This window comes from Heptranchias perlo, chromosome 24 (genome assembly GCF_035084215.1).
Source record: "Heptranchias perlo isolate sHepPer1 chromosome 24, sHepPer1.hap1, whole genome shotgun sequence".
NCBI lineage: Eukaryota > Metazoa > Chordata > Chondrichthyes > Hexanchiformes > Hexanchidae > Heptranchias > Heptranchias perlo.
Window position 1 is genome coordinate 12,291,818 of NC_090348.1, and position 12,027 is coordinate 12,303,844.

The 12,027-nt window shown below is 39.1% G+C and overlaps 1 protein-coding gene across 3 annotated transcripts in view; it reads right to left on the reverse strand.

Moving 5' to 3' along the window:
* Positions 1 to 1,847: 1,847 nt before the first annotated feature.
* ptpro (protein tyrosine phosphatase receptor type O) overlaps positions 1,848 to 12,027 on the reverse strand; it is a 140,724-nt gene continuing 130,544 nt past the window's right edge. For 2 of the 3 annotated variants that reach the window (XM_068004774.1, XM_068004771.1), the window contains 7 exons: positions 11,216 to 11,292; positions 9,747 to 9,881; positions 8,896 to 9,045; positions 7,318 to 7,472; positions 5,653 to 5,788; positions 4,238 to 4,358; positions 1,848 to 3,731 (listed from right to left, as the gene is read on the reverse strand). In XM_068004774.1, the coding sequence (XP_067860875.1) occupies positions 4,248 to 4,358; positions 5,653 to 5,788; positions 7,318 to 7,472; positions 8,896 to 9,045; positions 9,747 to 9,881; positions 11,216 to 11,292 (764 nt within the window). In that variant the 3' untranslated portion in view covers positions 1,848 to 3,731; positions 4,238 to 4,247. The remainder of the gene's footprint in view (positions 3,732 to 4,237; positions 4,359 to 5,652; positions 5,789 to 7,317; positions 7,473 to 8,895; positions 9,046 to 9,746; positions 9,882 to 11,215; positions 11,293 to 12,027) is intronic. The other variant, XM_068004773.1, reaches the window with a different exon arrangement.

Consider the following 12,027-nt stretch of genomic DNA (forward strand, 5'->3'; position numbering starts at 1 on the left):
CAGCTCTCTATTCCTTCATCCAACTCATTTATAAATATAGTGAAAAGCTAAGGCCCCAGTACAGATCCCTGAAGGACACAACTAGTCACATTCTGCCAGTTGGAGTACATATCCATTATCCCTACTCTGTCTCTTACCTCTTAACTAACTGTCAAAAGGTTGCCTTCAATTCCATGTGCTTCCATTTTTCCTAACAATCTCTTGTGTGAAGTGCTGGCCTAGATTATGTGCTCATGTTCTGGAGTGGGGCTTGAACCCACAACCTCCTGATTCAGAGGCAGGAGTACTACCACTGAGACAAGCTGACACTTGTATTACATCAGCTGCATAACTCAGGATGGATAAGTCACCAGGCCCTGATGGTATGCACCTGACGGAGAAGTTAGTAGAGGCTCTGGCTGTAATTTTTCAATCCTAAAATATGCAAATTGTGCCATGGAAAGTCGATGATTCTAAAAATTTTCCCACAACAGATTTCAGACCTTTGTTCAAGAAGGGTTGGAAAGATAAACCGGGTAACTATAGACCAGTTAGTCTGTGGGCAAATTTTTAGAAATCACAATTGGAGATAAAATTAGTGAGCATTTAACAGTACATGAAAGGTACATGTATTTTCAGGAGGCATCAAATAAGTTATCTCATTAGACAAATTTAGGTGCATGAAGCAGCATGGATAGAAAGTTGGCTGAGAGAGAGGGAATAGAGTTACAGGAAATGGGTGTTTCTCATATTGTAGAAGGTTTGAAAGGGGTATAGCCCAGGAGTCAGTACTTTGTCCGCATTTTTTTCTTGGCATATATAGATGATTTGGACTTGAGTATAGATAAGACATTTCATTTTCTGCCACACAAGTAGGGGGACTGGGAAACACCAAAGAGGACTATTAAAGATTTCACTAAGATATCGACAGGTTAGCAGAATGGGCAGAGAGGTAGCAGATGGAATTTAATGTTGAAAAGGGTGAGGTAATACATTGAGAGGAAAGGTGTGGAATGGGAATATACTCTCGATGGAAAGACACTGAGGGTTGTGGAGGAACAGAAAGACCTAAGAGTTCAAATAAATAATTTTCTGAAAGTGTGAATACAGGCAGTTGAAGTCATAACAAAGGCTAAAGGCATTTTGGGTTTGTAAATAGGGGCATAGGGTAATAGTGAAGTAGTAATTTTTTTACCAAAGATTGGTTAGACCACAGTAGCGTGCGCAGTTTTGCATGCCCCGTTATAGAAAGGACGTTAAAGCCAGAGTGCAGACAGGTAGATGCACATGCATGATGCTAGAGATGGGAAAAGATGGTTATGATGAAATACAAGATACTGGGACTATTTGCACTGGGGCAGAGAAGATTTATGGAGGTTTTTAAAATTCTGAAGCGTTTTGCTGGAGTGAATGGGGAAAGACTATTTCCTCTGGTTGGGCAGTCGGTGATTCGGGGGCGATCAATTTAAACTTCACAGCAAGGAGAGAAGTTAAGAGAAATTTTTTTATGCAGAGGGTCATTGGAGCATGGAATGCTTTGCCACAGGGTGAAGTTAAGGCAGAGACTATTGCATCATTTAATGGAAAAATCTGAAGCAGAGGGAGATACAGGCCTTATGGAGAGAGAAGGGCAATGGGATTAATTTTGAAATGCTGTAGCAATGAATGGCATAGACATAATCTCTTGTGCTGTAAAGTTCTATGATGCTATAGCTCCAAATTCAGAATCAGATGTTTTGAGAATTTAGATTTCCCTAAATGTGTTTACCGTTCAGCTATGAGGCATTGTATTACATGGATAAAATCTGATCATGCATAATACACCAATACTTGCTTAATTTAAAACAAAGACAAATTAAAATGCAGAGTTGCTTTGGCTGCCAAAGGCAAAAAGATTTTTATTAACTCCTAATAACCTGAATTGATCACAGGTCAGATTTTAAAAAAACAAACAAAAAAAATCACACAGTGCAAATTAATGATTTATTGTCACTGAGATGTTTTCTTATATTGGTGCATTCCAAGTATTGGTACAATTCAAAGCTGAAAAATCTACACTACAGCAAGCCACCAAATAAAATAAATTAGGGAAACTGTATAATACAAAGATTTCATGTACAAATGATTTCTTATGAATGGTACAAAAGTGACTAACAGCTGAACAAATGTTGCACCTTTTTCTGAATCTGCGTTTAAACCGAGCACATCAGACGTGGCATGTTGCGGTCTGTGTGTGCAATGGCGCATTTCTGGTTTTAACCTGAAGAACTTTAATGGACATGTGTTACAGTGGTAATGAGCTCCTCCAACAACAATGGGCCACAGGTATGTGGATTCGAATGAACTATTATCTTTTACCTTACTGGAAACTTTACACTTCAAAAATTAAAGTTTGTGTTGGCAAGGTATTATATAATATAGTAATAATGCAACCAAAAGTTGTGCAATATCTGGTTCTTACACATAAGGATTCATTTGGAGTTTAGGCATTTGCTCTTTGCAAGCTATTCCTAAGATGTATTTTTTAGATATCTTCTTGCTCCTTAACCCTCATGGTTTGCTATGGTGTAACATCCTATAATTGTAATGTACTGTGCCAGGAGTGGTTTTACCTATAAGTACTTTAGTTTCTCTTCAGCATTTAAAAAGGTTGAAATGCTGATGTTCAACTATGCCTTTTAAATTGGTGCAAACCTACGTACTGGGATCAGCAGGTATCCAGATATTACTGATGCTCTATTGCTGATCCCAGCCTCTAACTCGCTAATCTGCCAGGTTTGAGATAGCAGGTTTGCTTTTGGTTGTTGCAGGTATGTGTTTCAACAGCAATCAGCTGTTTGTGCAAGCTGCATGTTTTTTTAATCTTGCACTCAACTCTCCTATGATTTTTTTTGGGCAGGGTAAATTTCCTGTGACAAATCACTAGCTAAACTCATAGCATTTTTGTACCTTTTGAAAAATGAGATATCTTGCATGTTTTAAATCTATTCAAGTATTCATGAATTTTTTTGTTCTCCATTTTATAATATTCAGAGCCTTTATTTCTTATAGCGCCAGGAAAGTTCACCAGTCAAAAGGGAAAAGTGTGTAAATGTTAATTATTTTTTTTTGTAATTATATCTGCAATAAAGTGAATTTTACCTCATCTGCAACACAAAAACTGTCAGACACATCAATGCATTACACAACATCAATAATAAACAGTATGTGCATTATTGAGGAATACTTCTCTGATCTGCAGGGCCAGACGAATCCTCATATTCACCTCTCTACCTCCAAGCAAATGTTTTTTATTATTGCATAAATACAATAATTTTTAAACACTATCTCTCTTTGAATTCCTCAGTCACTTCACAGTTTTTAATCATTTAGTTTGAAGTGTGTTTTTTATTTGGCATGTATAAAAAAGGCTAGAAGATTCCAAGAAAACAGACTTTGTGATAGATTATCCTTGTAAAATGGTGCATTAACTGAACACGAGCAATGGAATGCAATACGCTTCATTCTTTCTTCATTATGCAGTTGTCGCTTGTACCTACTTTAAAACTTTCCAAATGAATTTGGTCCCACACTGAATTTTCACTGGTGGAAACAGTCCAAAGACACTACAGGTACTTTAAGGCATTGTCCCAGTGCATTTGTTTTTCGCATTTTCTTTTATCTTTCCGTTGCTGGTACTCATCCTCTGTGGTCAGAGTTAAGCACAGGATACCTGAAGCTTGGGAAAAGAAGTGTGCTGTAAGGTTTTGAAGCTGAAAAAGAGAGTGGAATTTACAGAAAATGATGCAGTAAGTAGTGTAAGTTTTAATCTTTTGCAGCCAACTTTTATTTCAGCAATAGTATCAAGAATTGCATCAGACAGTTTTTGATTAGCAGTAAACTACCTGATTTCAAATGCAATATGGAAGGAGCTACTGGGATCTGCTCTTGATCACATACTGCAGGTGTGTCAAGCTTTACCTTTCGTGGTGCATAGTATGAAGTCCTGGGAGCCATGTATAAAAGATCAATTTACATAGATTTCAGGTTGCTGATACTAACAGATGCTGATGTGATTTAGGATTTATCCTCCAGTGACGCAACAGCACTAAAACAGGCTTTTCCAAACATTGAAGCCCATAAAACTCACAGGACAAACTAGAAAATAGAGGCTAATGGGATTGAGTTATTGGAGTTTGGGGAATCTCAGGTTGGACATCTTTAGTGTACTGTCACTTTACCAAGCAACCACTATAATGTTATAACGAGCATGTCTTACCTTGCAGGCCTCATAACTGGGATGGTCTAGAATTCTCATATATCACATCACTGCTACTATACTGTTGTTTTCGCTTTTTCCACATTAGTTGCACACACCGGTGAATGAAAATGTATTGCTCCTGGGTTAAACACAACACAGTAAGAGCACCACAACTAACTGCAAAAAGCTCAGACAGATATGCGTAATAATAAACCATTTCAGGGTTTATAAATAGTTAAAAGGTGAACAAGTAGATCCAGTTAGGAGGGAAACTTGGAGTTAACTTTTACTTAAGGGTTATTTATATACCCCTGCACAAATGCTCTATCTTTTGTGGTTTCGGGAACTCCCAAGGTAATTTCATGCTTCCTCTGTGTTACGACAGTTTTTGCTACATTCTATTACTTTGAGAAACATAAATATGATTTAACTGTGTGATACTTCAGTATACAGTGCTGTAGTTCATAATTCTTCAGCAGTGATTTTTTAAATAAATACATACATACAAAGATACATACTAAACTTGCAAGTCATTGACAATATTTCCAAGTCAATTACACAACTCAGTAATGGTGCATTTAAAAATACACAACAAATGAAGAAGTACCACAAGACAATTATCTCACAACTTCATAAGAGGAAAACCCATGAGCAAGACTGCAGATTTTTCTATTTTTCTGGACATGGGAGGTGAGATAGAATCATAGAAATGTTACAGCACGGGAGGAGGCCATTTGGCCCATCGAGTCTGCGCCGGATCTATGCAAAAGCAATCTAGCTAGTCCCCCGCTCTTTCCCCGTAGCCCTGCAAATGTTTTCCTTTCGAGTACTTATCCAGTTCCCTTTTGAAGGCCATGACTGAATCTGCTTCCACCAGTTCCTTGGGCAGTGCATTCCAGATCCTAACCACTCGCTGTGTTTATTTAAAAAAAAGTTTTTCCTCATGTCACCTTTTGGTTCTTTTGCCAATCACCTTAAATCTATGTCCTCTGGTCCTTGACCCTTCCACCAATGGGAACAGATTCTCTCTCTACTCTGTCTAGATCCTTCATGACTCTGAATACCTCTATCAAATCTCTTTGCAACCATCTCTGTTCCAAGGAGAACGACCCCAGATTCTTCAGTCTATCCACGTAACTGAAGTCCCTCATCCCTGGAATCATTCTAGTAAATCTCTTCTGCACCCTCTCTAAGGCCTTCACATCTTTCCTGAAGTGCGGTGCCCAGAACTGGACACAATACTCCAGCTGTGGCTGAACTAGTGTTTTAGAAAGGTTCAAAGTAAATTTTAGGTTCTTTATCTTGTCATACTTGTACCAATTGAACTTTTAACTAATTTACCTGACTAGACTAATAGGTACATTGCTAGAGTAGAATATTGCTGCAGTCTGCTTTCCCCTGTCAAACTCCATCCATTCACATCTGGGTCCTACCTCTGTTTGAACCATTGATGTCCTGTAAGTACGCATTTCGGCCACCAGACCCAGGATGTCTACGTACTCGTGCTCATGGATGTGCTGCATAAGACGGTCAAGAGCTATAAAGGTTCCTGTTCTTCCCACACCAGCACTAAACACAAGTCAAAAGTACGTTAGTTAAATCAAATTCTTCTAAACAAAGAGCTTTAACCTTGATGCAGATATTGAATAGCTGTATATAGCCTTGATGGATAGTTATTGCACTACGGCTATAAAACTTTTTTTGCTGTACTAATTACAGCAAATGGATTATGTAATGAAATTCCATGAATTTCTTGAATTTACATTATTCAGCATAAAATATTACCATAATTTATTTTGCACATTTAAATGAGGGAAATAAAAGTTACTATGGAAATTCAGAAAGGCAGTTAACCAGTGTTCTGCAGCTTGTATTCTGACCATTACAAGTCTAAGACTGTGTTAAGAGGTATAAAGGGGGTGAGATTCCTTGGAATACCTGTGTTCATTTTGTAATCATACATTTTAATTCCTCAAATTTGTGATTTTTGTCATGGGTTGGTGTTTTTTTTTTTAAATCAATTTTATCTTCCTAATTAATTAAAAAGGAATTTCATCCCGAACAACTTGGAGTTTCATTACTGGTTTTTCATGCAAAGGCACCATTAGACAAGAAGGTTTGAGTAGGTCAAAGGTATTCCGCATATTGTTTGGCATGAGACAAACTCAAGTGCTGTAAACCAATACTAGCATGATGGAAAACCCTCCCCTCTATATAGGACTTTGAGTAAACTCATATAGTGAACTCAAAGTAGAATGTGCACTCTATTGATCTCTCAGTACAGATCATTTCCCATTTTACAATAAAACCTGTAGTAAAAAAAAAATAATTGATCTCATAAGTACTGAATTAAACTTCTGCCACAATGTCATTTAAACAAATAATTCCTGCAAGCGGAGTTGCATAAAAATGGACTCAAGGGTGCAAGATATAAAGTTTATAAATTTACAATTGCTTTAGCAAACAATTTTGAACCTGCACATTTTCCTCATTTACGTACTGGGCTTTTCATCATTTGTGCAGATATTGACCTTTTCCTTTCAAGCCTGTGGACCTTCATTTTATGGTACTGTACAGAAATTTGATTGAGGTCTATTCTTTGCCTCAATTTAGGTATAAGGGGGAATATTTAAAATGGATTCACTTGCATAATTCTGGACACTAAATTAATTTCTCTATCCTGCACTACCCCTAACAGCATGACAGAGGTGCAGGAGAGACAAACCCCGAGTAGGTCACCTTGGCTGCTCTTCTGCACTTGCTCAATCATGGCCAGCACCAGTATAGCAATGGTATGGTCCTGGGAACATGTCTGAGCTGGTCAGAGTTTAAGTATGAAATGTGATTGAACTGTCAAATAAAATACAGTTTGAACCAACATTGTTTCCTTTCCATGGGTTTTAAAGAAAAAAAACAAGAAAGAAATTATGTATGTGATCTGGGACAGCTATAGGAAGCAGTGGATTAGACCCTTATTGTATAACCACTACTGAATTTTAAATAGTCTTCAATTTAAGTAGTACTGAAGACTTACTACGTGAGCGCCAATCAATCGGATCACGTTTTATTACACTATCAAATAGTTAAAATCCACTCACCTGCAGTGCACAACTATAGGTCCAGGTCTCTGCACTGTCTGCTGCCTGACTAGCTGTACAAACTGCAAGATGTTCTCTGCTGTGTTAGCAGTAGGGACACCATGATCAGGCCATGCCATGTAATTGTAGTGGATGACTCTCTGAACCTCATCAGCCTGCACAAAGGGCACATTTGAGAAGAAAGCCATTACACCAAACTGCATAAATTAAACCTAGCTAAGCAGAATTTTTTGTACTCAAAATGACCTTCCACTGCCCCCCCCCCCCCCCCCTTTTACATGATGTTTCAGCTGATGGGCTGCAAAATCATGGGCTGCCTGCCTGCGATCTTTGGCCATGCAGTTCCTGGGACCGCTGCTCCCTGCTGTGAGAATGGAATCGGTCCTGACAGGAGTGAGAGCTGAATTGGGGAATTATAGATCAGTTAACTTAACACTTTTGTAATGTAAAATGTGCAAAAAGCATTTTACAGCATGTCACCAAGAAAGCAGAGAGAATAAGCAACCAGCATAAATTTAGAAATGAGGAATGTCTGAGGAAGTTACTAAATTAACAGGAAATGGTCAGTGAATATTTATGTACTGTACTCAGATTTTGTAAAGGAAACTGATGTTCTCAAGAGGTTTTTAAAGATTGAAAAAGAAAGTCAGCCTAATAGTAATTTATAATAGGAATTCATCTCCCACCCTGCAACAAATACCATTCTGGTAATGTTTTTATATACCTATTTCAGGTTGCCTATCTCATAATGATCTACCCATGTTTAGCTTGGTCATCTTCAAAAGAGGTGATTCCGACATAAGTGAATACAACGACCACCATAGTCTGTCAGTGGAGAGGCTCCATGTCAGCGGAGAGTCTCAAAGGGGAAAGTTGTCGTGGGAGTGAAAATTAGTTACTAAATTGATTAGATCTCCTAGCAGATAAGTTCTCCAATTAAAACAAAATGCAGACAAGGGAGTAAAATTAAACTATAACACTTTCAGACCCATGGCACTGATGCATAATTATCAAGCTGGTGTGAAAATGGGCCTTGCAATGTAAAGTAGAAAGTGACGATAACTAGGAAGGCCTCTAAGGACAGGGATGAAGAGTTCCACAAGGGTCATTCTCCAGTGTGACTAGCAAAGACTCAGAAGGGTACAACCAGTAATATAAATGTGCTCCTAACACAAAGCTTTGTGGCCAGGTGACCAGTACAAGGAGACAACATTTGAAAGATTTTAGAAGCTATACCAATAACCACCTAACAACAGTAAGCTCCCTTTTTTCATGCCCGTTTTCTGCTTTATGTGGAGAAGTTGACATTTGCTGGGATATGGTACCAGAAGGCACCAGTTGCCCTCCCTAACCCAAGAGCACTGAGCCCCTGCTGCTGTCCTAGCTGAAGTGAACTAACGCAGCACAGACCAGGTTTCAAAAGGTGGAACCTTGGCTCAGCAGCTGCCTTGATAAAATTGCCAACCATCTTCCATTAAGGGGAAAAACAACCACTTATCTGAACAAGTGATCCATCACCATTTCCTTCATACTGACAGAAGAAAAGATTTACAGGAAAGCTGATCCTGAACAGCTTACGTAGTTGACGTTGAATTCCCTGATGATCCATTCAGACTGATGAGACTCCTCCGACTGATCGGACTGCTCTGATTCAAAGACCATTTCAACAGTGATGTCTCCATAACCAACAGGCTGTTCGTTAAAAGGCCAATAATGGTCACATTTTACCTGAAAAAAATAATCAATTTTTGATGTCACTTTTCTATAAACACAATTAATATACTTGTCATTAGCCAGTTGCTGGTTTGTGAATTGTGGTAAGTCTGTTATATGTATTCTTTGCAAATACTTACAATAAAGTTTTTAAATGTTATGTAGTAATATTTCTGACCATCAATGGTTTGCACCTATTAAAACCTGCTGCATATCCCCACAAACCTGCACCCAAACTTGGAGAATCTGAGTTTATTGCAACTATGTTACCACTGAATAGTATTAGGATAGGACAGGGAGTGATTTAGGGTTGGAGAAAGTTAGAGATAGGGTGGAGTGAGCCCATGGGGGGGATTAAAGATGAAGATTTTAAATGTAAGGTATTGGGGGGGGGGGGGGCAGGGAATCAACGTAGGTCAGCAAGGACTGGAGTGATGTGTGAGCAGCAGTTAGCATAGGATAGGATACAGACAGCAAAGTCTCTTTAACTCCCTGTGCAAGATGGTCAGGAAGTCAATCTTCCAGCACATGTGCACAATGTAACTAGATGGTACATGGGATACTGTGGTCCATATATGCTATAATATTAGACAGAGTACATACAACTTTTCTAATGAAAATTCTACAGCAATTACAATAGCTAGGGTGAGCATGATTGTAAGTAAACAACACCATCAGCCGGTTGCTGCTTGTTTGTGTATTCAACAGGCACTTACCCGCCTCCTCTCATTACACTGTGTAAGCATAACAATGATGTATGATTTCTGCTGCATTATCATCTTCCAGAAATCATTTCTAGTCTCTGCCAAGGGTCCTTGCGTTGCGATGTACTCATGTGCAGAGTTAAACCCCTGTGGAAAGAGAATTACATTCACCCTCTCTGCTCCAATAACTGTGATGTGGAGATGCCGGTGATGGACTGGGGTTGACTGTGTCACCCCCAGTCCATCAATGTCACCCACAATAACTGTGGGTGACATTGCTAAAGAACAAGGTCAGGAAGCAACATCCGTTAGAATAATCCTGTGCAACTTCCGCCTACCCCCCCACCCCCACATTCTTCTGTAGAATTGAACTTTTCATTCCCCATACTTGAATGCAGTCCTTTTGTTGCTCATCTGAGATGCACCCATTTCTCCTGGTTATACCTCATCAACTGACAGAACCTTCTACATTTGGCCATGCTAGATGAAGAGTAGCCCCTCACCACAAACTCTGCAATATTTCTTCCCATTTTAAAACACATCCTCTAGGATCCTGTGAATCCTGTGGGCTTAGTGAGTTTATTCGTCGAGTAGCTGAGTCACAGTGGCCAACCAGGAATGTCCCAGGTTCTGGTCTGTGTTGCGTTAGTTAATGGCAGCTGAGGCATTACAGTTGTCCATAGTGCACTGGGTTATGAAAGGAAAAAATCACCCAGGATTTCCAGTCCTGATCACTGGTCAACCATCCCTGCTGTAGTTTTTGGGTGAGGATAGGATAGGATTAGATGTGCACATAGTCAAATAGCCTGATGACACTTGTGAAGGTTCACATGTAGAAAATGGCTACTGGATTGTACCTGACATTCATGGAACTCCACCCCAGCAAGAAGTCAATACCTTCCCATTAGGCAGAGAGGAGAAATTTAACAAAGAAAAAAAAATCTAATTCTGAAACCTGCCCCAGATTCTCCAAGGACCAGATAACTTGACAGGAACAACGGAACTATCAGAAAATCCTAATCATAGCATGCATCAGTTTACAAATCAATTTGGAGATGCAGGAACCTTGCAGCCATTTATCTGAAGATTTAGCATCGACCCCTATTCAGAAAAGTGAATAATTTAGATGTGATTACATATTAATTCCAATGTTTTACTGCATTGAAACTGACACAAAGAACAATTAAATAATTTATATACACAGGGCAGGTTGTCAGGACAAGTTGGCATTGAGTAAAATAGCATCCACTTTACTACTGGAAGATGACCAGTTGGAGGTGGGCTTGTTTGTTGCTGCTCCAAAAATGATGAGATGGTATTTATGCTTTTACAAAACAACCAGTGTTGCACTGTTCCTAATGGGAGGCATTAGTTGTAAAGTCAGTGACCCATTAATGGAACAATTTCATTATAACTATAAATCCACTGAACCTGAATGAAAAGGTCTGTTGAAGACTTCCTGTACCACACCAAATACTTACAGGGATGTAGTTAGCATTGATGTAGTCGGAGTCCTCTTCATTGTGCAGAGAAATTAATTTCACTCGACTGAAGTCGTCTGCAGAGACAACGGCATCAGCATGAAGACACTATAAGGCCCTAACATGTTGAGTAGATAATACCTTCAGTGCCTGAAGCTTATTTGAAAGGAAAGGTAACCCTTTTTAAGTGTACTCTATGGCATTTATCTAAAGGAAACATGCAACAACTTGATAAGAATTGTCTTTGCACCCTTCAGGTTGCTGCTCGTAATGGGTCAGAATTTGCTCGGAGTGGCGAACCAACACTGCTCGCCACTCCATAGATTGATACTAACCCACTAACTTGCTGTGATCTTTTCGTCGGGCACTTCCTCAAATAGGAGAAGAGGCCAGCGTCCGTTAAAGCAAAGCTAGGACCCTGGGAGAAGCGAGAGGATCGATCTCTCGACCAATCAGATCGCAGCATTTTTGACAAGCTGCATTCACAGTCTCTGCCGGCTTGAATTGTTAAACCAGGAAGTGAAAGGTACAACATTAAAATTAATATAAAACAGTTACAGACAGTGAATAAAAGAGAAGGTAATACAATAATTGTGGGGGACTTTAATCTTCAGAGACTGGGCAAATCAAATTGGCAAAAGTAGTTTGGAGGACGACTTCATGGAATGCATTCAAGACAGTTTCCTAGAACAATACATCTTGGAACTATTATTAGGTTATTTTAGATCTTGTCTTGTGTAATGAGTCAGGGTTACTTAGTAATCTTATTGTAAGGGATCCTCTGGGGCAGAGTGATCATAATATGATAGAAT